At 40.9% G+C, this 27,086-nt stretch overlaps 3 protein-coding genes across 5 annotated transcripts; 1 reads left to right on the top strand and 2 right to left on the bottom strand.

The window, feature by feature from the left end:
* Positions 1 to 2,630: 2,630 nt before the first annotated feature.
* On the bottom strand, positions 2,631 to 18,411 carry RB195_019738 (uncharacterized protein; the record flags this gene model as incomplete). 2 transcript variants are annotated; one of them, XM_064187736.1, is made up of 7 exons in its annotated part: positions 2,631 to 2,791; positions 4,496 to 4,647; positions 8,775 to 8,924; positions 10,392 to 10,532; positions 13,298 to 13,440; positions 13,493 to 13,596; positions 13,885 to 13,948. In XM_064187736.1, 7 exons carry the CDS (start codon positions 13,946 to 13,948, stop codon positions 2,631 to 2,633), a joined length of 915 nt encoding a protein of 304 aa, XP_064043618.1. The 2 variants fall into 2 exon arrangements, with proteins under 2 accessions (XP_064043618.1, XP_064043617.1); XM_064187737.1 differs by lacking the exons at positions 8,775 to 8,924; positions 13,298 to 13,440; positions 13,493 to 13,596; positions 13,885 to 13,948 and adding exons at positions 15,426 to 15,499; positions 18,358 to 18,411.
* On the top strand, positions 16,406 to 16,756 carry RB195_019739 (uncharacterized protein; the record flags this gene model as incomplete). Of its 2 annotated transcripts, none has more annotated exons than XM_064187738.1 (1): positions 16,406 to 16,756. In XM_064187738.1, one exon carries the CDS (start codon positions 16,406 to 16,408, stop codon positions 16,754 to 16,756), a length of 351 nt encoding a protein of 116 aa, XP_064043619.1. The 2 variants fall into 2 exon arrangements, with proteins under 2 accessions (XP_064043619.1, XP_064043620.1); XM_064187739.1 differs by having other exon boundaries at positions 16,493 to 16,756.
* A 4,330-nt stretch (positions 18,412 to 22,741) lies between the features above and the next one.
* On the bottom strand, positions 22,742 to 26,851 carry RB195_019740 (uncharacterized protein; the record flags this gene model as incomplete). Its single annotated transcript, XM_064187740.1, has 2 exons — positions 22,742 to 22,777; positions 26,714 to 26,851. The coding sequence occupies 2 exons, from the start codon at positions 26,849 to 26,851 to the stop codon at positions 22,742 to 22,744; spliced, it is 174 nt and encodes a 57-aa protein (XP_064043621.1).
* Positions 26,852 to 27,086: the final 235 nt, after the last annotated feature.

A 27,086-nucleotide genomic window follows, 5' to 3' on the forward strand; every position in this document is an offset into this window, starting at 1 on the left:
ATCATCGGTTGGTTCATAGCTTCGCTGACGGGTGCAAATGCTGCCCACACTGCTCTTTCTATTCAGTTGAAGTCATTCTCCATATTCATTGTCCAAGGTGCACGTGTAATGAGGTTCCCACGATTTGGAAACCTTGTGTTCCGCCTTCAAGCAGTAGACGCTATTCATGAATTACGCCTTCTTTCTCTTTATTCGCAGTCCTATTCTCTTCCCTGGATCCTTTCTTCCTCAAGCGTCATCTTTGCTTTACTGATACTTCTCGAAAAGATAACGATTTCCGCCGCAGAACGAAGGTGTGGGAGGAATTTTCGTTCAACCCGTATACCAAGTCAGTAATTTCATTGTCCACCTCAATGCAACCTCAAACCGCTTGACGATGTAGCATCAGCTTGTTGTACCCTCTTTCGAATGTGTGTGGTGAGAAGACTGTAGAAGAGCTGTATAGCAGTGGTGCATCGCACGATGCAATTAGCTAGTGCACTCATATATGAAGCGTCCACACCGGTATCGGCCAGCGCTGACAGTGTTGCATTTGTTTCTACGCTGTCGAAGGTTTTCTTACTCCAGGTTAAGGTTAGGAAAAGAAACAGGCAATAATCCTGGCAAACCTCTACTATCCATGCAGCCTACGCTCCGACAAAATTTAGTTTGTTCTTGAACTTGTGCTTCATCGAGTGTTATATGGGCATGAAGGATCATCGTTAACGCTCAGCAAGCATACCAGTGCAGTTTCAAAGGTCCTCTATGTCACCTTTCCTATGAATAAAAACAGCTTGCGAGGTTTCCTATTAGTCGAGACTGCTTCTTTTCTGAATATAGGACCCCACTGCATACAACATTAGCGGAAGGCGAGCAGACCGGGGAAGTTATGAACGTGATAGAAGATCAGGTCCGCAAGCGATGTCAAGTTTCATCCTCTTGGTTACTACTCGCACTTTCAAAGGAAGAATTAGATGGAGCTTCACCAAAAGGGATGATGAGATTCGACACAGAAGTTGACGAACGGGAAACGATCGAGTAGAATTTCTTCATGATGTCTTCCATTCCACGACGAAGAGCTGCGAATTCCTTTTTCGTTTAGCAAGGATTTCAGCATAATAGTATATTCGCGGATCCTCTCTTAACACTCGTTTAGACTCGCTTTTCTTTTGGCTGCTTTCAGAAGTACTTTCTTTCTGTAATTCGAAACATATCCCTGCAAATCTTTTCTGCAGCTGGTGGCATTTGGCATTTGCTCAATGTGTGACGCATTTAAATCAAACATCGGATCGCTTCTTCTAAGCAACTCCTTGGCTGCCTTCGAAATTTGTTCCCAGCTTCCTAGAGCGCTTTGTACTCTGCTGCACACGACAAGTTAGCTACAAAGCTTCGAAAGTTTCGAGTTTTGTTCAACACAGACTCGTAATCCTAGGCCGGAGTCCACGTTTAGATCCTCCTTGATGTGCCAATCGACCTGGAAAAAGGAGTCCTTGAGTATACAATCGTATCAAAATGGTATTTTATTTCTTTCCTTCTACGTTACTCTGCCTTAAAAGATGTTCTTTTCCGTCTTGTGGCTGGTCGTGTTTCCGCACCAAGGAAACGATGATCAGAACAATTGCAGAAGGAAGGTGTTATCGAGACATCGGATAGACACTACCTCAGATTGGACCAGCCTTCCTACGAGAAAGGCAAGTGGCAGAGATCAGACCGGCAAGACGATTGCCATTATCATTAAGATACCCTAGTCCAAACCCTCCGATCCTGCATTGGATGGCCTCTCAACTTTCACAATGAAGTTTCCGACAAAGAATTTGTAGAAGAGGACCTCGTTGCAGAACATTTCCTCCATCTCTTCATGAAGCTAGTTCGCTTTTGTCAGCCGCTGATGACTTGAGTGATTTCTCCAATCAAGTACAGGCGGTACCTCTATACGTTTATAGTGCAGCAGGATCAGTAAGGTTAAGAAGAAGAACAGTTGACAGATGTTTAAAGCTCTGAGGATGAGTGCGAGTAGAGTTAAGCGGGTTACTAGGTAAGTTCTTTATTTATTGAATCTGATTTCCTGAAGAGCGAACAACAGAAAATTCATTTTACAGATATAGCTCCAATTTTAAATTGAAAGCATTTTGTACGCACTGAAAGATAGAAACATGCCATGTTATGAAAAAAGATTACTCGAACCATTTTGTCAAGAATCGTGTAAAGTGACACTCTGCAGTTGTCACAATTTTTTGCAATATTCCTACGGAATAAATTCCGAATAACTTTGCTACGTACTAAAAATATGCACGAAGTTCTTATAGAGAGTCATCCAAAAATGGGATATAACCTCTTCGAGACTATTGCCTTTGTTCTCCACTACATTATTTCACTCTCGTTAAGAAAAGAAATATCGAATAACTGCCTTTGTAATGTGAAAAGAAGATGCAATTGATTCAGAGCAGATAAGACCTGTGCTTTGTACACTTAATCAACGTTGGGACCCTCTATGGATTAAAATTATGTTAACATATCCATCTCAAGTGAGAAACATTACAAGCCCGACCATATTTCTGCGCAGAAAAAATCAAAGGAGAGCACAGTTTTTAACGAGTAGCACAGGAATAAGTGTTCGTGAGTAACAGTTGCTCCACGTATGTACTGTATGTTTACTGCGTATACCGGGGCGTTGGGAAATCATAACCGAAAATAACAAAGTCATGGTAGTATAGTTGTAAGAAGATCTCTAAAAGAGTATTGTTTGAGAGCAATTCATTCTGGATGTCGATTCGATCTGCTTTGTTCCATGTCGCATGAGGAGGGAGGCCCCCTAGAAAAGAGTTGAGTTTAATTCTGCATATCAACCTTTTTAGAAAGATTACTTTAAAGGCATCATTACATGGATCTGAGGTGGTACGGATTTCAGGTGGGGTATTCGTATACGAGATCGTAGATTAAGGAGAGGGGGGTCAATCCGTCCATTTCTTCCTGACTGCCGTAAAAAACGGCCCGGAAGACGCGGCGCCGCACAAGGCTAGCGCGCTCCAGTCGAACTCCTTGTAGAAAAAAGTGCGCCAGAACGCCCAAAACCGTATCTCCCGGACCGTTTTTTACGGCAATTAGGAAGAAATGGACGGAATCACTCTCCTACCCAGAATCTACTATGCCGAAAACTCCACCTGAAATCCGTACCACCTCAGATTCGTGGAGTGATGCCTTTAAACAGCACGTAAATTGTCGTAATCGTCAGCACAAACTCCTAAGGCCCACCACAGGAGCATACTCCACTTTCCACCAACGTTTAAATTCTTCAGAATAATAGATGAAAGAAAAATCAGCGGATGAAAAAACTTTTTGGAGCAAATCACCTTCAATCTGTGGCCATTAGGGAACTAATGTCCATGAAATTGCTGTAATTTTGTAAAATACTTATTTTGAACACTCAGTCTAAGGAATAATTTGTTCAAAGGAGGATAAAAATGGAAAGTGCAGCAGCTGCTTCCCTCAGCTTTCTTATGATTCTGACGAAAGAAAGGATGTGCAGACGAATCCACTTCAAATACCATTAAGACTCAACTTACATATTGAATTGCGGCAAGATTTCAGTGCTGATTCCAGAATTGGCTCCGTACTTTTTCTGCCTTCTATGGACAAAACGCGTCAAACGAGACTATGTCTATAGTCTGCTTATTGGTAAATCCGTAAAACGCAGCGAATCACGATTTCGACGTGGTGTGAAACACACAGCAAGAGTTTGGAGTTCGAATAGTAGATTGCGAGACCCAACGTGGTTCCGCTCATCTTTCCCTAATCGTCGTAAGAAAAGCGGTGTGGGATCCGCTTTAGTTCCTACAAGGCACGTTAAAATTTGCTTCTATGTACACGTTCCAGTCTCTCCAGCAGTTGTTCACTGGGTGCTTAAGGACGACGCGTTGGAACTGAAATCTTTTTAAAACGGCATATTCCACGGCATTTTTTTTACCACGATTTGAGAAAGATGAGCAGAACCACGCGTTGTACCGCAGTCTACCACCCAAACTCTATGCCTCCGCTGTGTGATCTGCGCCACGTCAAAATGGCGCTGGCTATGAAAGCACCTTAATCTGCTTAGAAGATCATCAATGAAAGAGGAAAGAACTGGGAGCGGTCTAGGAAGGGAAAATGAAGCGAAATGGTCTTCCTTTTGACTGAGGTGGTTGATCTGGTCTCCCTTTTATTGCACTGTAGTCTCAAAAACAACAAAGATAGGTTTGAGCTATCTAAATTGACTGTTTAGATGGTAGCAAGCTTCTCTGTTACAAACAATGAGTAAAATATAGCAGCATAGACAGCTCGACCATCATCTGTGCGGGAGAATTTGCGTACGAATTGGAATAATGTTGTAATAACATTAATACAATCAACATTCTCTCAAAGGAACATTAATGTAAGTATTTGCTAGTTTTTTCATGCCCAAGGAAGATCGCTCCAAAATCTCATTCTTTTGATCAGAGCAACATTTTCTGAAGAATGTGAAGGGCGTAAGGAAGCCTACCCGTTAATTCGGAACGGATATATGATCTTTGCTGCATCGGAACACCCGCAATTTTGAATAAGCTATCGTATGTCTTCGCCATTTCTTCTCTTTGCAAAATATCGTGACGAATCACGCGTACAAACTTCAAAAAAGGAAATGAAGAGCAGTACCTAAAAAGGACCAGTGGTTGTTATAACGGACTCAGGTTTACAATAAGACGACTCATATTCGACTTGAAAGGATAGCAAGAACAGCTAACGTATCAGGCTTGATGAACATCCCAAACAAAACTGCGGTTGTCAAGAAACATCGCTGAGATAATCTTAATTTGCAGTTTTGTGAAGTATGAATGTGAAAACGCGTAATCAGTAATAACACGCTTATGAAGGATTATATGTTACAAAGTTAAAGGAATTAACATTCGAAATCCAAATAAAGAGAAAACGAAAAAACATGCATGGAACCACAAAAATTTCTTTCCAAGGAAGAAATTCACTTTTTTACATTTGCCTCTCTTTGTGCTGCTTCCGGAATTTTCTTCTTTCTGAGTTTCAAAGGATATTTCTGCAAAACGTTTCTGCAGCTGGTGTTTCCCACCATTTTCTCAGTGTAATGCATTTAGATCAATCTTCGAAATGCTTTTTTAAGCAACTCCTTGATTTCTTTCCAAATCTGTTCATAGTTTGTTGTGCGCGACTTTGAAGCAAAAAGGCTAAAATTATAAAAAAAAGGAGGTTTTTTTTTAATTGGTTCTTTTTCCCTCTACCTAGACTATAAAAAAAAAAAATCCCCCCCTGGGGGGCCCTCAGTAGGTGAGGAAGGCTAGTCCTAACAAAACTTTCATTAAAATATTAACATGGCATAAAAAAATAACAATAAGAAAATGATGTAAGAAAATACATATTAAAAAAGAAAATAGGAGTCCAAATCATAATTTACCAACAGTGATACTCAGTTACGCAGCGTAACGTGTCCTTTAAGAACTGTCATTAGAGCACGATATTTTTTAAAAGATGTATTAGTAAGCATTATTACTATAATAAATAGTATGTAGGGGCCTTATAAGTATGAAGTAAAGAAGAATAAATATACAATTGGAAAAATTAGTTATATAGTAAGAGAATAGTTATACAATTGGAAATTAAAATTAATAGTTAAGTAAATTCATTTTAAATTAGAAGAGATATGTAAATATAAGATAAATGAAGATATAAGACCTATAAATAGTAGTATTAATACTAGCAAGTAAGTATGTAAAGTATGTATAGTATAAACCATGAAGGAAAAATGTAACACTAGTAATATTATATAATTATAACCTAACGTAAGCACAACCTTAAATAATATCATGTACGCCCATTAACTACTTCATTAACGAATTTATTAATACTCTTAATATCATCTGTTAATCCAAATTTATAGAGTATAGCTTTATTTTTATACAAACATTTGAAAATACCAGCATATATAAAGTTATGTGAGTAATTATTATCACCTAGTTGGACTTTCATTTCTATAAGTTTATTAGTGAAAAATTCAATATGAGAGCAAACATTAGAGATTCTTAAAGTTTCTGTATATATTGTGGCCATCTTAACGTGTTCGGAGATATTGGAATTTGCATGTGGAAGCTTAATGACATGAAAATTAAAGGAGTCCGTTTTATTATATAGTATAGTTGAAATTTTATTATTTTTTATTGAAATACTTATATCCAAGAAATCACAATAATATTGATCGTTATGAGTCTTTTTAATCTCTAAGATATTGTCATAAACTTTATTAAGAATATGATCAATTGTAATTTCTTCATAGTTATGAATTATAAGTAAATCATATCGTGACGAATCACGCGTACAAACTTCAAAAAAGGAAATGAAGAGCAGTACCTAAAAAGGACCAGTGGTTGTTATAACGGACTCAGGTTTACAATAAGACGACTCATATTCGACTTGAAAGGATAGCAAGAACAGCTAACGTATCAGGCTTGATGAACATCCCAAACAAAACTGCGGTTGTCAAGAAACATCGCTGAGATAATCTTAATTTGCAGTTTTGTGAGGTATGAATGTGAAAACGCGTAATCAGTAATGACACGCTTATGAAGGATTATATGTTACAAAGTTAAAGGAATTAACACAACGATCAACATACCCATCCACAGAAAAGAAATTTCAAAGATTTCTTAGTCCAATATACATTCGAAATCTGAATAAAAAGAAAACGAAAAAACATGCATGGAACCACAAAAATTTCTTTCCAAGGAAGAAATTCACTTTTTTATATTTGCCTCTCTTTGTGCTGCTTCCGGAATTTTCTTCTTTCTGAGTTTCAAAGGGTATTTCTGCAAAACGTTTCTGCAGCTGGTTTCCCACCATTTTCTCAGTGTAATGCATTTAGATCAATCTTCGAAATGCTTTTTTAAGCAACTCCTTGATTTCTTTCCAAATCTGTTCATAGTTTGTTGTGCGCGACTTTGAAGCAAGTCCAACGCAGAGTCATAGGCCTCTGAGGAGGCCATCGTCCACGTTTGGGTCCTCTTCGGTGTGTCAGTCGCCCCGCAACAAGAAGTCGTTGAGTATGCAATCGCCGTGTGTTATTTCTTTCTTCTTCGTTGCCGATAACAGTTCCTCTTTTACTTTTGTTGCTAAATCATATTTTCGCAGAGAAAGAGACGGTATTCAAACAGATCAGAACAAAAAGGAGATCGTACACGGACGACACTTCGGGTGTTAGAATCTGGCCAACCTCCGCAAGAAACGTGCCGTTTGATCCACTTGATGGCTCATGTTCATCAAAAATGATTTTCTTTGTGAAAAGAGAGTTCGCAAGGAAAAGGCAGTTGGAAAACATCAGCTCTCACAGGACGATTACGGCATTCATTAGGATCCCTTGACCCAAATCCCCCAGTCCTCTACTTCTTTCGTAAGGCCTTCCTAGTTTTACGATAATGTCTCTGGCAACGACTTTGTAGAAAGATTTCTCGTTGCGGAAAACTTTCTCCGGCTTCTCATAAAATGCGTTTATTTCAGATTTATCAACTTCTTGTGCCAATGAGTAGCAGTTGATGATGTTTATGGATTTTTGGCGCAGCGGAACCTTCACTTCATAACGAGAATTTTTCTCCGCCAATGGTCAGTATGCCATGGTTCCACGCTGCACGCTTCTTCTGCCCTTGGTTTCTTGCAGAGCACCGACCAATCTGCAAGAAACTAGGACTTTGATACACTCTGCAACTCTGTGAAGGCAATGTGACTAGGAGTATTAGCGTACTATTCTCACATGATAATAGCAGAATTTGATCAGTTTCTGCTTTCTTCATATTAAATAGCCTTGCCGCAGCGAGCTTAGCTTTCACCACAGGTCATCGCCTACTTACAATGAACAGGGAACTCCTTGTGACATTCTTACCGAGACGGTTGGAAATCCTAGCAGTGATTAACTTTTTGCTGGGCTTTCGATTCTGTAAACGTGAGAATGTCGGAGATCATGAAATCCTTCGCAGCTATGAGACACTACCAGAGAAAGTATCTCCATTAGTTTGACTCTCAGATTCACCTTTACTTCACTATGAGGTGGTAAGCCGTTTCTTTGTATTTCAACTATGGAAGTGTTAATCGTGCACAATTACTTTAAAAAAAAACGCAGAATCTAAATCATCAAGAACCAAGGCCCTAAAACCACCTTTGAGTAAAGCAAATAGCAAAAATGATGAGAAAGTTTTTCGCTATGATCATGTTAACCTACTCACAAACTACTGTATTAAAGAAGAAATTTATAGAAATTAAGAGCAAAAGAGCCTCTCGGAGAAGGAGGATCACCCCACTACTTCTTCGAGGATGCAATGCAGCACCTTGATAAAGGATAAAAAGGATAAAAAGCATAAAGTGGACGACTTTGATAAATCATAATGGGGATGCGCCTACCCTTTCGTTTTTCTATAGTTTAATTCAGAATTGTTTGAGACTTGTGAACCTCAATGCAGCTTTAGAATGACTTGCGTAGGTTAGTCGATGCACTAAGGCAGTTTTTTTTTATCCTCTCAGACAAGTCTGGTATGAATTTGTCGACCTTGGGGCGATGAAAGTCACGATTGCAGTCACCTCGGAACCTTTTACCGGCAGCGCGGCACACGCTCCACTGCCTCGATACAAGCTTACGCTAACAGTAGATGCTTCTGTATGTCCTCATGATAGCGCATTGCTCATGGATAAAAAGAATCAGCAAGTTCTGTTGACATTTTCGGTTGCTGAATTACAACAATTATAGCACCTTAACAAATGAATGTAGTACTTACCATGTCATTGGAGCAAAATGGGACATTTGAAGCGGCCCTTCAGTCGAATACTTCTTTTTTGGATTGTGGTAGTACGAAAACAGTAGATCGCGGAGTCTCGGTAGAAAACATGATATATCTCGGCCACCATCAGAACAGTAGATTTTCTCACTGCAAGCATCTGCAGTAAAACATAACTTCCTGAAAAATTACGGGAAGCTCTTCACCTGCCGCCCACACCTTTTACATGCCCTTTTCTTATTTGACAAGCGAGCTGTCTGTGTAAAAGCCAGTGATCGCTACATCTAGTTGCAGAGCTCTGCGAGCAAATTTGCGCCGCAAATCCCAGTGTGTTCGTGGTTTTTCGTGTACCAGCTGTGAACATCCAAACTCTCGATAAACTGTACATCCGTACTGCAATTGTACCGCAGTATAGTATGCGAGATATTGCGGGTGGATGTAGCGCACTCGGTAAGAGGTTCTCTCGCTGCTCTTGTCTGCTTGACTGCAACGCCAGCAGCGAAGAGGCTCCTAGCAGTTCTTAGTCTTAAGATAGCTGGAAGGGGCTCTGGGTGGGATCCGATATCGAGACAGGTGTCGCCTCTTGCGGAATATTTTGAAATGTGGAACAGAAATACTTAAATAATAATTCTAACTTACGTTAAATTTAAAGATGAAGGGAGTTTTAGTAAAACAAATTTAACAAGGCGTTTTTTGTGACTCGTTGCTCAAATCTCAGACATGTTTTTACAATAGGTCAGTGTTCCGTAATTCAGGTTCTTGCGGTTCTTCATTTTGAGAGGGCTTAAGTTAGCTACGAGGAGAAGTTTAGGTTGATTTCGAATTTCTCTTCGAAAGACGTTAAGTTTAATAAGTTAAGTTGAGTTTAATTTATATGCCATTTAATTTTATTCCCTTATTGATTTTTCAATTTTTGATTACTATGATAGATGTTATATTGGTTCTCACGATATAAATGACCCCAGATACAGTCCTGGACAGCTTGGACATCGAAGAACACAAAATAATCTCATTGGGCTTTCCAACTACCTTTGTGCCAACTTTTTTCACATTCATTGTGTTGAATGGTGACTTTTTTCTGGTTTTTAAACAAGACGCCAGCGGAAATTTCCTACGGATTTTTGTGATTTCTATGGCTTTTGTCACTTATTTCGAGCAGCATAAAGGTGCATCCTGTGTAAAATTAAACATTACTGTGCTATTGAAAAACAACCGCAGTAACCCCATAGCATATTTTTTAGAAGCCGTGAACTTCAGATCGAGGTGCGTAGCTGGTACTAATGCAGCACCACATAGAGAGTCTATCGTCAATTGAATCCATTTTAAGTCGCTGGTCACGGAATTGCTGAGCACTGTACAGGGCTCGTTTGGGTTCATCGATCTGGATATGTCAACTGCCTATTACCAAACGCCAGCAACCCCCCTGAAACATCAGATCAAAATGGGATCTCCTTCAGAGAGAACAATGTAGTCAGGCCACTGTTCACTCAAGACCTCTGCCCTAACCTTCTCTCTTTTTCTATTCTTTCAGCTGTCTCTTACAAGTGTATCTGAATCCATCAACGCTACAGCACACACGAAAAGAGATAAAATTATCAATTATTGCAAATCACTTACTCGTTCATACATAACTGCATAAATGCGCTGACAAATCGCTGTAAAGGATTCCGAGTAACGATAAAAAATATAGGATCGTTCCCAAGTGAACGCAAAACTGTTCCTTTTGATGCTTTTCGAAAACTCCCCTCCTTGCAGAGCCTAGAACTATTAAATGATGATAAATTGAACGGAATTCTCTGATGTTTCAATATCTTGCAAGTTATTGTACGACAGAAGTTCTCTTTACATATTGCCTGCAAAATCAGTCAGACCAGTAAGAAATACGATATCTCTTTCGCAAAACTTGCATAATAACTTTCCTTTCTTGAACAATTGGCGTCGTAAAAATATGAACTGATTTCTATATAAATTGATTCATTAGAAGGCTTCCTACACAAGATGAAAACGCGTACAAAATGCTTATACGGTTTCACTTTTTTTTGTAACACTCACTGGGAAACGACAACTTAGAGCAATCGTTTATGTCCAGCTTGAACGTTGTTTTCCATTTCAGATTTCACACAAAAAAATTTCACACAGCAGAAAGTGCATCGAAACAAAAAAAACATATGCAAAATTAGTCCTGTACACATTTCATAGTAGAATTGGCAGTGCTAGCCCAGTTATCATTTTCTTGAAATGACACATTAAAATAGTTCTCGCTGTAGAAAACGCAAAGAAAAGAAACTAGAGAAAGCGGATATTTGACAGGTCAGCTTAGGTATCAGATCAGGTAACCTCAGATACCGAGGAGCTGATTAACAACTGACTCAATTAAAACTCTGATTATCTAGAAGTAGTAGACTGAAGCTTAATTATTAATTATTAAGCGTAACCACTTAATAACCAATATTAGGGTCTCTCCACGAAAAGATAGCGTAAGGCGTGTTGATTACGAGGGTGAACGTGATCAAGCCCAGTTCCTCCCATTGTTGTTTTCGGTGTTGTTGGTGGAATTTTCCAAGCAACATTACCGCCTTCTGAACACAACATGGATGCAGACTGCAAAATCGGCAGGATTACGAAGAACTGCTGTCACGCGCCTAATATATGATTGGCCCATCCTTCCAGTTCTTTACGTCCTAATCAACACCCACAAGCTCGCCGCTGACGAATTTGGTTCAAACAACACAGGTGATTTCAAGGTTAGACCTATCATAAGTATAATACTGGAGGTCCCACCTACAGAATATCCCGGTTTCTTTTACTATTCTCAGCCAGCTACTTCAATGCGTTTTCGCTCATCTTTTTATCACAAGCATTTTCATAGAGCACCTCCAGAAGGCTTTGGTGGTGATTTTGTCGATGTCAATTCAATTCAATGTCACTTTCAATTCAATTCAATTCAATTCAATTCACGTCACACCAACATCTTCAGGCATGCTGCTGCAAAAATGAAGAAGGAGCTAGTCCGTACCCGTGTCTACTGTGGAATTATCAATTATGTGCGGTTGAGTACTTTGGCGAAGCAGGAAGAGGATTATGTAGCCTAGTCAAAGAGTACCTAGACGAGCTCGTAAGGTCAACACTGTCAACCACTTTAGGTGCCCATCGCAGACAGTGTCCTGAAAACACCCCTTTCAAGATAGCAGTCACTACCTTGTAACACGAACTAGACGTTCTATCGCAATTGGAAACAAATTAGAAGCGCCTTTTATAACGGGCAAGATCGCGAGCTGCGAGCGGGCGTACAATTGCAGGGTTTTCGACGCTCTTTCCTGTATGCTGACAAGAGCAGTACCATGACTTCTCATAGTGACAGCAAGAAAATTCAATCCCATTTTGGGCCGTGTCCCACATTGCTTTTCATGTGATGTAAGGAGAACTGAGTGTAGTCTACACCATTTACGCCAGGTTCTCATAGAGAACACCGTCAATCTCATGGTATTTTGCCTTTGAAAAAAGTTCTTTCACTTTCATATTCGAACAGTGAAAGTTAACTTCTGAAAAACAATTTTTCTTCAAGCAGTGCGATGACAATCATTTAAGCCACACGTACGTTCAATATGTACTCTTCAGTGATTCAGCTGATTCGTTTTCCAGAATCACATTCCGTTTCCATTATTTCAGAAAACACAAATACGAAGTGAATCATCATGGAAACGACTTCAGATTTTGCTGTCACATCACGAGAACAATATTCTAAGACAACTGGCCAGTCCCTTTCTAGGGGTTACGGAGTGCGTCAGTTCCCATATGTTTGCTCGGTGGAAGAGCAAGGCAGAAGGGGTGACACCTTGTAGATTAATGATGGTACACTCGTTATTTGTAGGGAAATGTTTCCGCTATGAAATGTAAGTTTCTGCCGTGCATTCGTCCGTCATCCGTCTTGCCGGCTCTTATGAAATCTTGTCAATTCGACCGCTCTTTCTTCCCTTACACGCTCTACGCCTCTCTTTAGTATCTTCAGCTGCTACTAACCAACATCAGCAGCTGACGAATCCGAATTGGAGCCATCTTATGAGGAGCTAGAGAAAACAACTTGAATGTCCCAAAACACCGAAGACTTTATAGAATTATATTTCTATAAATTTCTAACGTTCCATGAATAGAACATCATGAGATTAGTATCCTTGAACAATACTGTTGCGAGACTAGGAGGTAGAAGAGAATAGAAGGATGAAAATAGAGCGGACAACCTTTACAACAGAGAAGCTGCGGACCAATTCATGGACCAGACCTTCGCCAGCTCCAGTTCAAAGAAATTGCTTGCTACTTACAGAGCGTTTGTCTTTTGAAAAATAACTGGTGTATATAATACCTAGCCGACTCCGACTTATTGGGAAAGTCATGTCTTTATGACCCAGCCGATCGGACGATCAACGAAGATGGGCCATTTAAGTATGAGTTTATGAGTTTACTTAACTAAGCTTTGTATTTTTGTAAGGCTTTGAATGTATTCAAAAAATTAAGAAATGTCATACCTGTCTTCCCATCTCCCACCAGTAATGCCTTTTTTGCCTTTTCCGAACAGCCACGGTTTGTTTAAATAGCAGAATAATCTAACTTGGAACGTGCTCATCACCTTCTCGATTAAGCAATTTCCTAACTTGTATTCTGGCGCAACCTATTTGAAATTGTCTTCCAACGTAAGAGAAACTCGAAGGTGTGAGACATACCACATAGCGTTGCTTGAATTTTACGAAGGGTGGTAGCAACTTTTTTTTCATGAGACAGCTTCGCAGTTGCGGGTTCAAAGTCACCGGATGCTCCGCTGCAAAGTCTGAAATAATATTCGCTGAAAATAAGTCTATATAAAGATTTCACTTCCTCTGTCAAAGAATGGAAGTTAGAGATAAGTGTAATTAGTTCCACAAATATCGCTGCATATAAGTGCATTGTGGATTGCGCCTATCTGACATGACATAAACAAAGGGTGTGGTGGATAAAGATTTTCCTCGTGCGTTGAAAACTTATAAATCTTAGTTTTGTTGTTATGCCAAAACATTCTGGGAGTCTTTGAAGTGGAGGTATAGACAGAAAAAGTCATAATGAAGACCTTCAGAATTACCACTCGGTATTCTTAATGGTAGTTCTGAAGGGTCCTCACAACGATCGTGAGAAAAATTCACCATAAATAGACTAGATGATGTCAGAGTGGATAAAACAAAATGCAAAGTGTCTTTGAGACAAATCGGCTACGAGTTTGGCTTTTCGCTTAATGGAGCTCAGCTATCAGCTGGAAACGGCCTAATGAGCTCCCTCAACATCAGCCACAAAAGTTGCAACATTCTCAGATGATGAGTGCTACAAAAGGAACGAAGAGAAATGATGCTGAGACCCCTGACCCCTGATCATGAGCCAGCAAAGCATCAACGTATCATAGCCACAGAAACTATCGTAAATATCGTAAATTATCTATCTATCGTATCGTATATCTAACGCTATCGTAAATTGTTTATGCCTTTGACGCAGACCTCGAACAACTGTAACTTGAAAACTCAGAGACCGTGGGAGAAAACTCCGTGAAAAATTTTTGTATGTGTTCCATTTAATAACTCACATTGCTCTTTTGGAAGGAAGCAGTAGTGATCCCCGTCATCTGATTCTCTGTAATATGAGAGGACCCATAGGTTACACAGGAAAAATAGGTTCATAAGAATGTTTGCACTGTTTTGAGACATTATGGAAGCTGAAGTAGTGGAGATGAATTTATTAATTTCAATTTATGCTTTCTTTTAGCAGGGATGTTCTTACCACCATCAGCACTACGACAATAATTCAGTGTAGCAGTGTCAAAAGCTAAACTTGCTCGTGTGTAGAGTAATGAGAACTTCGAACTCACTTCTTTCTGTTTTCAAAGTGTTTATTGTAAAGATGGACCAGTGTCGCGCAGTTTTCTCTGTGGCTGCATGATCGGTCGGATTTTCGAGCCCGCCGTATTTCGAACCAAATTTCGGGTTGATAAAATACTTCTCTGGGAGAGAAAAAGGCTGACTTAATACATTGGCTAGCCCGCGCAAGTCATTGTGAGCATGCATTCGCGTTCATAAACCTTAAACGAAGTCAAAGTTGAAGTCGAACGGTGCATCCCCTGATGAACGCGATGCACTTTATCCTTTATGCACTTCGATGTAAATATGTGGTAGAGAGCAGGCATGGAAATGAAAATAAGTGTGCTGTGTCCTGGTTTTCTAATTTTCCACCGAAAGTAAAAAAAGAAACGGTATTATCGACGGAAAGGAGCGTCCCTACTACATAGTGTGGAATGTTGGGACACCCAGAAAAGTTGCAGTCAATTTTTTTGCTTAAAAAGTGCAGTTATAAATGCTTTGTTCAACAAATTTCACCTTTGATTTGATAGCCATATTATGTTCATTTCATTCAGATTTCGCTATTTCAACTGTGCAGTACAGAAGCGTTGTCTGGATTCTCAGATGTCTTCAGATATTAATACTTAGGTTTGAAAAAATACCAAGTGCTAATACCACTGATTATTCCAGAAACATCCTCAGAACCTAGTCGTTGTTCTTAAGTCTGCTCTAGTCTTGTACTAATATAGAACAGTGCTAGACTATTTTCGTTGAAAACCTTCCACAGCAGTTTACCGACCGATAGTGGAGTGGAGGTGACTCTGAGCGTCGAACTGTGATGCACTGCTGAGGTTCGTCCTCCGGCAGGGTATCCTATACTGAGGAGTTTGACACATCCAACATTCCTAGGAATCGGATGCTAGCTAAGAGTAAACCACTCTTAAGATTCACCACCGTCCTCGCAAGGTGGCTCTCTTATCCATATAAGTTGGGCGACGATCTGTGGTTAAGCTCGCCTTGGCAGGGCTGCTTAGTTCGGGATAAAGTCTTTTTGCCACTCCATCACAATCACTGCCTCAGTACTCTGCACACTGGACTCTGTCGTTTAGACGTCGGACGGTATGGCGATCGGTGAGAGGTGATCAGATTTCAGGTTGCTCAGGACGTCTTTGATTCTGAACCAAAGCGACACAGGCTGCAGAGCGCTTTAAATTCCACTCAATTGCTCTGGAAGAGATCAAGAGCAGAAGGAGAGAAGTGCGTTAGATGAATAACGGTACACTCGTCATTTGTGGAGAGAAGGTCCCGACGCAAAATGTAGGCGGTGTTTGTTTTATTCTGCAGCCATCTGTCGTCCATCTTGTCTATTCTCACGAGATCCTGTCGCCTCGTCTGGCCATTCTTTGTCTCTGCCCTCACGCCAAAAACTATCAGCATCATCAACTGCTACTCACCACCATCAGCAGCTGATGAATCCGAATTGGACGCGCTTTACGAGGAGCTGGAGTAAGTGATCCTCAACGAAAAGTCCTTCTACAAATTCGTTGTCGGGGACATCAACGTAAAACTAGGGAAGGCCACAGAAGAGGAATACAGGATTGGAAGATTTGGACTAGGGGACCGGAATGAAAGTGGCAATCGTCTCGCCAGGCTGTTGTCCGCCGCTCACCTCTTTATGGGAATTCTCTTTTCATGAAGAAAGATCATCGTCGGTGGACATGGGAATAGCTCGATGGCGAGACTAGTGTGGAGATCGACCACATACTCACCAATCGGAGGATGTGTCTACTTGACGTCTCGATACTACCATTCCTTTGTAGTGGTTGTGATCACCGTCTCCTAATTGCGAAAATACGACTTAGCCACATGATGGGAAAGAACATCTGCTATCGACAACGAAGGAGAAAAGTAGTCGTCCACGACGATTGTGTACTCGAAGACTTCTTGTACCAAGGTGACTCTTACATCGAGGAGGAACCAAACGTAGACTACGAGACGCTGCTCAGAGGACTACGAGCCTGTGCTGAACGTGTCTCGAAGCTGCGAAAAACGAACTTGGATCGAATTTCAAAGACCACCAAGGAATTGTTGGAAAGAAGAGGGACATTGAGTCTTGGTCCGAATGCATAGCACATTGAGCTGTTATTAGCAAACATTGGCTGCAGAAAAGAGTTGCAGGAGAATCTTTCAAAACACGGGCAGAAGAAGATTTTGGAAGCAGCACCAAGAAGAACGAGTCCAAGGAAGTGCCGCAGGGATATCCGAGCATTTTAATATTTCGCTAACATCCTTGCTGAGCGAAGACGGGACTCGCACCTCTTCTAGTCGTGATATGAAAATAACTTCGGATAGGTTCCACTCGGTCCTTTTCCGTTCATCAACTCCTGCGTCAATCCCGAGGGAAGGAAGTGAACGAAGCCGAAAAAGAATAGGGCTGCGAATAAACAGAATGAAGACACAGTTTATGAGGAACGCCTACCGCGACGGAGATACGGGGAAGCTACGCTACGGACCAACTGAAGGACTAGGATCTCCGTGCCCATCTGTTTGACTCGACAATTCTTCCAGCGCTCTGTCTGACATCGCTGCCACGTCTACGAAACTACTTACTACTCAGAGAACCCTTGAGAGCTGTCTTCTGAAGTTCAATCGGCGCCTTCGCAGCTCTGACTTAAAAGCAGTGTCTCGTTCTCGTGACCCAGCGGAATTTATGTTGAAAGCAAAGCATAGATGGGCCAGTCATACTATGAGAAGTATCGACGATAGGTGGACTAAAGGAACGCTAGAGTGGAGAGATGCTAAACGCCCTAGAGAGAGACCGCCGACGAGATAGGGTGACGTGTTCGCTGCACGGATGGACCAGCTGACAGCTCACCTGGACACGGCTCATGGATCTCGTCAACATCACTAGCGAAACTTGAGCACATCTTGGATGGTAATGGCGAACGAAACTAGTGGAAGAGATGCTGGACCCACACGTCAAATGAAGACAGGCCATCTAAGTATCTAAGTAAGGATATTGAAAACGCTTCAATCTACTTCTGTGCTTTGGCAGGAAAAAGCACAAGATATATATATACGTGTTCGTTCGAAATACATTTCAACAATAAAATAGAACTTTGCTGTTATTTCTTCATGAGTGCAATGTTAGTCTAAAAATGTTGCCAGTGTAGAAAGAATAATCAGAGGGCTGGAAATAATTGCTAATTACCTACTGGTGATATATGAAGGTGATTGCACGACTTACGACAAAAGGACTCGGATTAATGCGATTTAGAAGTTAGAAAGTGGAATTTTCTATCGGACCTAAATTCTTGACAATTTTATCGCCTCTGGAGACGCTTAGAATTTTAAACGTAGAAGATACGACCAAAATTTCCTTTCTCCAACACACGCTGAAAGATTTCATGATGCAACAAGGAAAACAAAAACAAAAGAAAAGTAATAATTCGAGCTGTGTCTTTATGAGATTAAAAATCAAGTCATGTAAGAAAACAGGGATACTAACGGGTCGTGCTCCAATTTGTTCTTTGCACTTGGTTTATTCTTAAAAGAAACGAACAAAAGATGTATTACCTGAAGAATGAAAGTCGAATGTTGATGATGTTTCCTATTTGAGTTGACAATTCCCAAACCAAATTAAATAGCGATTTCGAAGCGGTTCAGTCTGAAATGAAGATAAAAATCTGTCGAGATTTAATAGCTTTCATATCCCTCAACCAAAAAGTGACCTGCACTTTTCTACTCTTCGCTGACGTCACCAATGCCTTCAGATCAGTGAACATAGTCGGGAGTACAAGTAAGTTTTGAGGGATTCACAAAACATTGCGCAACTAGCACTAAATCGCATCGGACCATTTGTATTTATATTGGCTTTAAGGCGTCATCATTCCCCTCTAAAATCATTACATGTCATTTTGCTAAAGTGTAAGCGACATAATTTCTTTGCGCTCCAACCATGTCAACCTTTGTGAAATCGACTTCAACGGCCCAACCGAATATTCATGGAAAGAAGCTAATGCTGTGCATCTGGTGGAATCAGGTCAGAGTGATTAACTATGAACTACTCTAGTTTAACGAAACTATCACTGGGGAACGTTACCAACAACAATTGATGCAATTGAGCCGATCATTGAAGCTCAAACGCCTCCAATATGCAAAAAGACATGACAAAGTGGTCTTTCAGCACGACAACGCTCGGCCACATGTTGCAAAAATCGTAAGGGAAACGTCGGAGGCCCTTCAATGGGATGTCCAATCTGTGGGATTACTGAGAAAAAATATTCCCCCCCCCCCCCCAGGGGTTTTTCTGAAATTGTATTGACAGTATTGACAGCATTACTTGCTGCATCTTGGTGAGATTTAGAAGTAATTTCAGCGATTAACACCAACTTTAATTGAAAATGACTACAGAATTTTATTACATTGGAGTGGACGTGAGTAACGTAAAAAAATACGAAAAAGGAAAATACGGAAAAGGACAAGCAAGGGCGAGTTAACTAGACGAAGATTTTGCGTTTTCGAGGTCATGCAGATATTGACCAATAGCCAAATTTTCACACTTTCTCTACTTGTGAGATTACGTTATGTGCGGTAGGGAAATTTGGTAACATATTTTGATAGCGCATCAGGAAAAATGTTCAACTGCAAGTTTTGATCTCTGTAGCTGTTCTGGTTCTCTCAAAGGCACGAAAAATTTGATGTATGTATGTATGTATGTCTGTCTGTCTGTCCGTCCGTCCGTCTGTTTATCTGTCTGTCTGTCTGTCCGTCTGTCCGTCTGTCTGTCTTTCTTCTTCTGTTGTCCGTTTGTCTGTTTGTTTGTCTATCTGTCTGTCTGTCTGTCCGTCTGTCTGTCTGTCTATCTGTCTGTCTGTCTGTCCGTCTGTCCGTCTGTCTGTCTGTCTATCTGTACGTCTGTCTGTCTGTCTGTCTGTCCGTTTGTCTGTTTGTTTGTCTATCTGTCTGTCTGTCTGTCCGTCTGTCCGTCTGTCTGTCTGTCTGTCTGTCTGTCTGTCTGTCTGTCTGTCTGTCTGTCTGTCTGTTTGTCTGTCTGTCTGTCTGTCTGTCTGTCTGTCCGTCTGTCTGTCTGTCCGTCTGTCTGTCTGTCCGTCTGTCTGTCCGTCCGTCTGTCTGTCCGTCTGTCTGTCTGTCCGTCCGTCCGTCCGTCTGTCTGTCTGTCCGTCCGTCCGTCCGTCTGTCTGTCTGTCTGTCCGTCCGCCCGTTCGTCCGTTTGTCTGTTTGTCTGTCTGTCTGTCCGTCTGTCTGTCTGTCCGTCCGTCCGTCCGTCCTTTTGTCTGTCTGTCTGTCTGTCTGTCTGTCTGTCTGTTTGTCTGTCTGTCTGAGGCGGTGAAGTCCGCACCACCTCAGATTCGTGGTATTCTGCCTTTAAGTAGAGGAACTTGCTTAGGGTTGGTGTAGTACAGAGTATAGTACAGAGCACGGGACAGAAACTTGCAATAAAAAATTAATTAGAAATGGGAAGAATTGGAAGAGAGCTAAAGTTATGGTCACAGGAATGTTTGACTTTGACTGGTTTTTGTTCAGGCTGTTGTACAGGAGATTCTGCTACCTTCTGCGAAATGTTAAATAATCATACATTGACAACTGTACAATGTGCAAACCGGTTTTCTGTGACCAGTTAAAGGCATCACCCCACGAATCTGAGGTGGTACGGATTTCAGGTCGAGTAATCGTATACGGCATAGTAGATTATGGAGAGGGGGGTGACTACGTTCATTTCTTCCTAATTGCCGTAAAAAATGGCCCGGAAGATGCTGCGCGTGCACAAGGCTGGTGCGCTCCAGTCAAACTCCTCGTAGAAAATAGCGCGCCAGATCGCTCGAACCCGTATCGTCCGGGCCGCGTTTTTACGGCAATTAGGAAGAAATTGACGGAACCACCCCTCTCTCCATAGTCTCCCATCCCGTATACGAATACTCCACCTGAAGTCCGTACCACCTCAGATTCGTGGGGTGATGCCTTTAATATACGAAAATGGACTAGTTGCACAGGTGATAAGGAGGACATGAGAATCCACTTGAGCGTATGAATTAGACTGAAAGCAACATTTAAACCGATAGTTACGTATCACAATCATCCTTGCCTCGTTGCGATGGTTTTTAGATGGTTTTGTAGGAGTTTTGAAATGAGAGAAAGAAGTGCACATGTTCTCCCATATTCCAACTGCCTATCTGTATCCAATTTTCACTTTAATTCGAAAATTCCAGAAATGTCACATGTGAAGGGTGTAGTGCTGTTGTAACAAGAGTTTTTCCAAAAAGTATTGTAGTCGTACTCGTTTTCATTCCTGGTACTCATTGAGTGTTTCGTACTTGTTAGAATCAGGATTATTTGATTCCTTTTTTTCATAGTTACTCCATCCTTTTTGCCTCATGTTTCACCAATTATTCCAATTATTCCTGTTTCTATTTCCTTTGATTTTTTCTTTAGATTTTGAATCAGACACCTGAACAAATAATTTACTCACGATTCATGGATTCACGCTTTGATCAAACCCTATTCGGAACGTTAAATGAGATACTTTGAAAAAAATTAATGCAGGTGACCGTTTATAGTTCCACCGTAGAAAAACTCGGCAAGGAAATCACTTCAGTGATCACTCCGCTCCATACGTTACTCGGGGTATTCCACTGAAGTGTAATCTTTTGTATTGTAATATTCCGTGTTTGATAGATTGATTCACGTGAAAAACACGTGTTAAGCCGCTTTTTGTTGCTATTTCAGTGCAAATCTTGTGATTGTTCGTTATTTTTACAACCATCAAATGGGCACATCCTCCCACCTGTCATCTTTGGACTAAAAGGAAACGATTACGTGCAGAGATGCTGCAACAGGGAACTTAGCCTTCCTGATAATAGTTGTATTTCTTTCAGTGTTACAAGTCTTGGATCCACCAACTTCCTATCGATACGCGCCGAGTATACGAACGATCATAATTTGGAGAGCTGGAACTTGGTGGTCTGTTGCATAGCTGCAGAAAAAATTCTGAAACCAATCTTCAAACGTCAACTTTAGACGGCTCCATCTGTGTCCGACTCCCTGTGCGCGACTTGACTGGAGCAGGGCAGAGAGAAGAAGAAGTATGGGTTGAGCAGAGAGAGGATATGCGTTGCAGCAGCCGCGTCGCGCTCGCCGGGTTGAACGCGTTTGGCGCCTGGTCGATGTTTAAAGGCATCACCCCACGAATCTGAGGTGGTGCAGATTTCAGGTGGAGTATTCTTATAAGGGATAGGAGATTATGGAGAGCGGGGTGATTCCGTCCATTTCTTCCTAATTGCCGTAAAAAACGGTCCAGCAGATGCGGCGCCGCACAAGGCTGGCGCGCTCCAGTCGAACTCGTTGTAGAAAAAAGTGCGCCAGAACGCCCGAAGCCGTACCACCTCAGATTCGTGTAGTGATGCCTTTAATTTTTGCATTTCTTCGATAGTCGGTTGTTCTTCAGATGTGCAATTACACATTTCTTGGCAGTTTCTGCAAAAGAATTCTTTCTTGGTTTTGAAATTTTGGATAGGAAAGGTTTGTTACAATTTTATGAGGAAAGTGCACGTCTCGTCTACATCTGTTTGGGGCAGCATCCTGAGATAACAAAGCAAAGCATAACTGTACCTATTTTGTTTAGGTAGTCTTACTACCGAATGAAAAAACATTCCATGAGACCTCTACAATCACTGGTACAATGAAAAAGATGGAAATGTCCGAATCTGTCACTAAATGTGATTTTGATAGGTGTTCAGCAGTTAAGCAAATGATGTGAATAATAGAACTTCATTTACTATGATCAAATATTTAGAACTGGTAAGGAAACAATGTTGAACGCAGAGGATATTGCTGAATAGGATTTCAGATATTCTGGTAGACCGTTCTGTAGCCGTTTGTGTAAAATGCTGGGCATCGGAGGACATTCTCTCCCAACGGTCCAATTCCAGCAAGTTTAAAAACAAATAATTTTTACAATGCAACAGTAATACAAAAATAAATGATGAAATAATGATCAGATGAAAGTGTTAAAATGATGAAAATGCTACACCCATTTGTATACACATAACGAAATCTAGACTATACTGGTTCAAGCAAAAGCTGTACAAGTTTAACTTAGACGGTTTTTCGGCTGGCTGCACCTCTCGAATCCTAAAGTTGTTAAATTAGTAGAAGTTGTCAAAATGAAAAGTTTGAAAATGAGAATAATCAAAAACAGCGCAAAGAAAATGAAATCTCTACGGAAGAAGAAGAGGAAAAAGCTAAAAGTAAATAGAAATGTTTGTACCGGACGAATCTTGCAAAGCACTTCCGAACGGATAGCAGATCCCGGGAGTTGCAGCGTGTGACGACGATCTTTGAGCGATAGAAGTCCGCCGAAGTTACGCCGGTGGTGGCTGAAATTGCAGAAATCAGTAAATTTACAGTAGTCGAAGACACGCGTGCATTTTTTTATACTGGGTATTTTCTGTGCCACCAAAATCACCGCTTAGGTTTTTTTTTCAGATGTGAGGGAGTTTTGTTCTGTGGATAGACGATATCTCTGTGATTCCATTTTTTCATTTGCATTGCAAAAAATACTGGTCAAAGCCAGCATACCATGAAATTGACGATGAAGGAATCATTACAAAAAAGGTAAGTTTGCTAGTTTCGACTACGAGTGTGAGCGTGGCTGTGATACGTCCTGAAAAACGCCATGGGAAACGGGTTCCCGTGAAGATGTTCCCGTTTTGGAAGCACCTTGCAACACGCCGGTTCTATGAACGTCCTATTCATTGGTATTACTTGAACAGGCTGCTGAAGAGACTCCTTCGACTTCGGTCTGACTGTCGAAGATTCGTCGTGCGAGAATGGCATGTTAAAATTGTGCCCTCGTAGGGAAAATCGGGAGTGAAGGCCGTTTTCCACGCCTTTTTTCAATTAGATTGGAGAAAATTGAGCATGATCACCCTCAATCTCCGAATGTACATCCGAACTCCATCTCTTTCTGTAGTATCCCGACACCATTTCATAGTATGCTGCCGCGTAATGAGACATCGTTTTTGTGGGGTACACCTTGTACAACTTAACGGCGAACTCAAAGAAAAACGAAACCAAGGTGAGATTAAATCTAATCTGAATTCTCAATGGGGCGCCAAACTGCTAAAGTGTTTATAGATGAATTCATGGAGAAAGTAACACTAATAGTAGGGTTAGCCTCGTTCCTGTGTCCCTTATTTGCTCTCATACGAGAACTCTCCCTGCAAGTTATAGAGACGATTCGAGAAATACGGTCGGAAGGAATCAGTAAAGAACAGACTTCGCCCCACAGAAGAAAAAAACTTTAGAGAAGAGCTTCACTAGAATAAACGGTCTAGTGAAGCCATTTTTACACCCTTTTCCTTTGTTAGTTTTACGAGTAGATTTTATTATGATACTAGCTCAAGAACCTTGAATAGCACATAGTTTAGAAATGCACGATAGGATATCCTTGAATGCAAAATACGTGACTAGAAAGCTTTTACGACGGAATTAAACGCTTTTCTTAAAATAATGCAATTTACATTACATTGCATCACATTCGAAAAATGGAAAAAAAATTTCGCTTACCAGCAGAACACACTGAAGGTAGAAACAAAAAACATGTAATTCCAGGGGAATTTAGGGCTGGAGAATAGTAGTAGTGACTGGACAGTTGACCGCAAACGAACGCAACCTTAGCCCAATAAGGTGTTTACGATGAATGAAACGTCGAAGACTTAAGTATCGTTCGCCTGAAACAGGAAAATGACTTTGTTGCCGTAGTTAGTCATTGTAAACGAGAGGTCCACGTGCTATTCATTAGACAAATGACGAATTACAGATAGTAATAAATACAATTTGTAACTATGTCTGAAGGTGTGAGAAGAAAAAAAAAGAGGAAGAAAGGAGAAAGAAGGAAAGAGGCGCTGTACTTTCTCGTACGAGCTTTCTTAGCGAATCTAGAATTACTGATAGATGCACTGTTTCGGATATCATTACTTGACGTCCACTGACGTAAAAATTGCTCAAAAATTGCTTGTCATCCACTTAGCTTCCTTAATTGTAGCCAACAGTAAGGAAGGCAGTAAAATGTCATTACGGTACGCCATTCACAAGGTTGACTTCACACTGTAAGAAAAGTCTCTGATCGGACCTCATTCTCCGACATACGCCGGAATAACAGCAGTTGGTTATTTGATGATCTTTTAATTTGAAGAATTACGCCGAGAGACATTATGAAGAGTATTTAAACGAACTAGGTGGTTTCATCCTTCTTAGTTGTACAAAAGTTTCACGTGAATTTTTAGCTGATCACACGAACAACCTCAGTGCAATGCGGACAAGGGCGCAGGTTCTGTGAAACAATTTCCAAGGTCGCTATGTCACAAGACATCAGAACACTTTGCACTTTATACCCAGACATGAGAGGAACTTCGGAAATTCCAAGACAGGATGATTGCACTTGAGCGAAACCTGATTTGTGAGTGCAGTTTTAAATGAATGTAATATTCCGAGTGCACATTCAAAAGATGACGCAGTCGAAGGACAAGGATTACTTGCAGTATCTTGAATTAGGATCTCTTTCATTACAATTTCTGTTGGAGGCATTAGGTTACAAAATGTTTATATTTGAGCTAAAATAATGAGTATATTGTGAATGAAGAAAAGACTATGGGTTTATTTAGATTATTATCCATTGAAAGTTTTGATAAATTTGTTATTCACTGTTCATTTGGATTTTTTAGATTTTTTCAAATTTTCTTCTCTCAGACAGTCTCACCTTTTAAATTCGATATCAAACCAGATTTTTTTTTCTAGAAACTAGGATCTGCAGTCCTGTAATAAAAGTCTTCTCAAGAAGTTTAGCAGGATTTTATTCACACGACCATTCAGAGAATTTAGCGACCACAGACGCCAAATGCCGAAAAATTGACGTATCCTCTGGAATCTGTGAATAGCAGCATACCGGAAAACTGATCTTGTGGTTTCTCCAAGAAAAGGCGGGGCGGGTAGATTACGAGTATAAGGGCCATCACGCTCAAATTTCTCCCACTTGTCCCCTACAATTGTCCCGAAACACGGCCTCGGCGGTCGAATTTTCCTACGAGACACCTAAGAACGTATTACACACGCGAGAGCCTTCACACGCGCCGCAGCGAGCAGACAATCAGTGGGTTGCTTGCGTCGTCTCACTCGCCCGCTCACAGACACGATGCGTACGCCTTCGTCCACACAGACAATGCGTTGTTACGTGTCCTGAAGGAAAATTCTATCGTCAGTGTCGTTTTCCATGCCGTTTTTCAGGAAAATATGTTGGGAGTTTATCGAAATAGCGCTCATACCCGTGATCTACATCCCTAACCCTGTCATATTTTTGCGGAAATACCGGATATCGTCAATTTCTTGAGTGTTATTTCATTTAATGAGGCGAATATTCACATTTATATTAATGTCTAACCTCCGTAAAGTGGAGCAGAAGTGAAATTAACCAATAAAACAACATTTTAATTTCGTGCTTGTGATGAAATTCATTTCGTGTGGTTTCTTTTCGTCTCCAACCTTATCTAAATTCAGGAAGACATCGAAAATTTCACCAGGTGCTGCTTTCAACGAATAAAGAGTCAATTTCATTCATGTTTCTCTAAGCTTCTGAAAGATTTCCATATTTCTGCAAATTTTTTGCAAATCCCAAACAATTTCCCAGGTCCCCGATGTTTGCGCTGTTCTGGACAGTTCGAATGCTAGTCATACTTTCTAGTTGTCGTTCATTCTGTATTTATTTGTTCAGGAATCACCGCACGCGTCGACTAACAGAGCGTATCGTTTAGTAGCTCGTGTCGTAGTGGTCTGTTCATACAAACTCCTACGGACGCCTACGCAAAAACTTTCGCTACGCTCAACGGTTAAAGAAGAATAACTGATCAGAAGCAGATCCACTTCAATCCTTACGAGTCTCGAGAAGCTGTAGATATCCTATTTAGCGATTATTAGATGTACTTACTTAACGTATTAGGCAGTAAGCGAAAGCGACTGCGCTATCAAAAATACGCTTCCGCCGTTGTGCACAATTCGTAGAGGATCCCTAACTTTCTGAGTGCTGCTGTCCTGCTTCGGCACGAACTCGGACAGGTCGCATGGCGCTGGGTAAGTATATCTATGGAGTGCGTGTACACGAATCATACGGACACCTGCACCGATCTCAAACTGAGTGTCATGTGCGTTCATTCGCTGGATAAACAGGACGAACGTTCCGGCGTCTTCTGTGGACACATCCCCGATAGTTCGAGATAAAAATGTCAATAAAGGGAAAATCAATTTCTGGTGTATAAGGGCTTACAATTCTCAATGAATCTATGAGATTTAAATTTTTCGAACTTTCCCAACAGTCTAAGAAAACCTCTTCAACCATAGAAGTCCTGGACAGTGTTATGGTTCTGATTCGCTCATAGCTAACCCACAA

Source organism: Necator americanus, chromosome II, assembly GCF_031761385.1.
Source record: "Necator americanus strain Aroian chromosome II, whole genome shotgun sequence".
Lineage (NCBI taxonomy): Eukaryota > Metazoa > Nematoda > Chromadorea > Rhabditida > Ancylostomatidae > Necator > Necator americanus.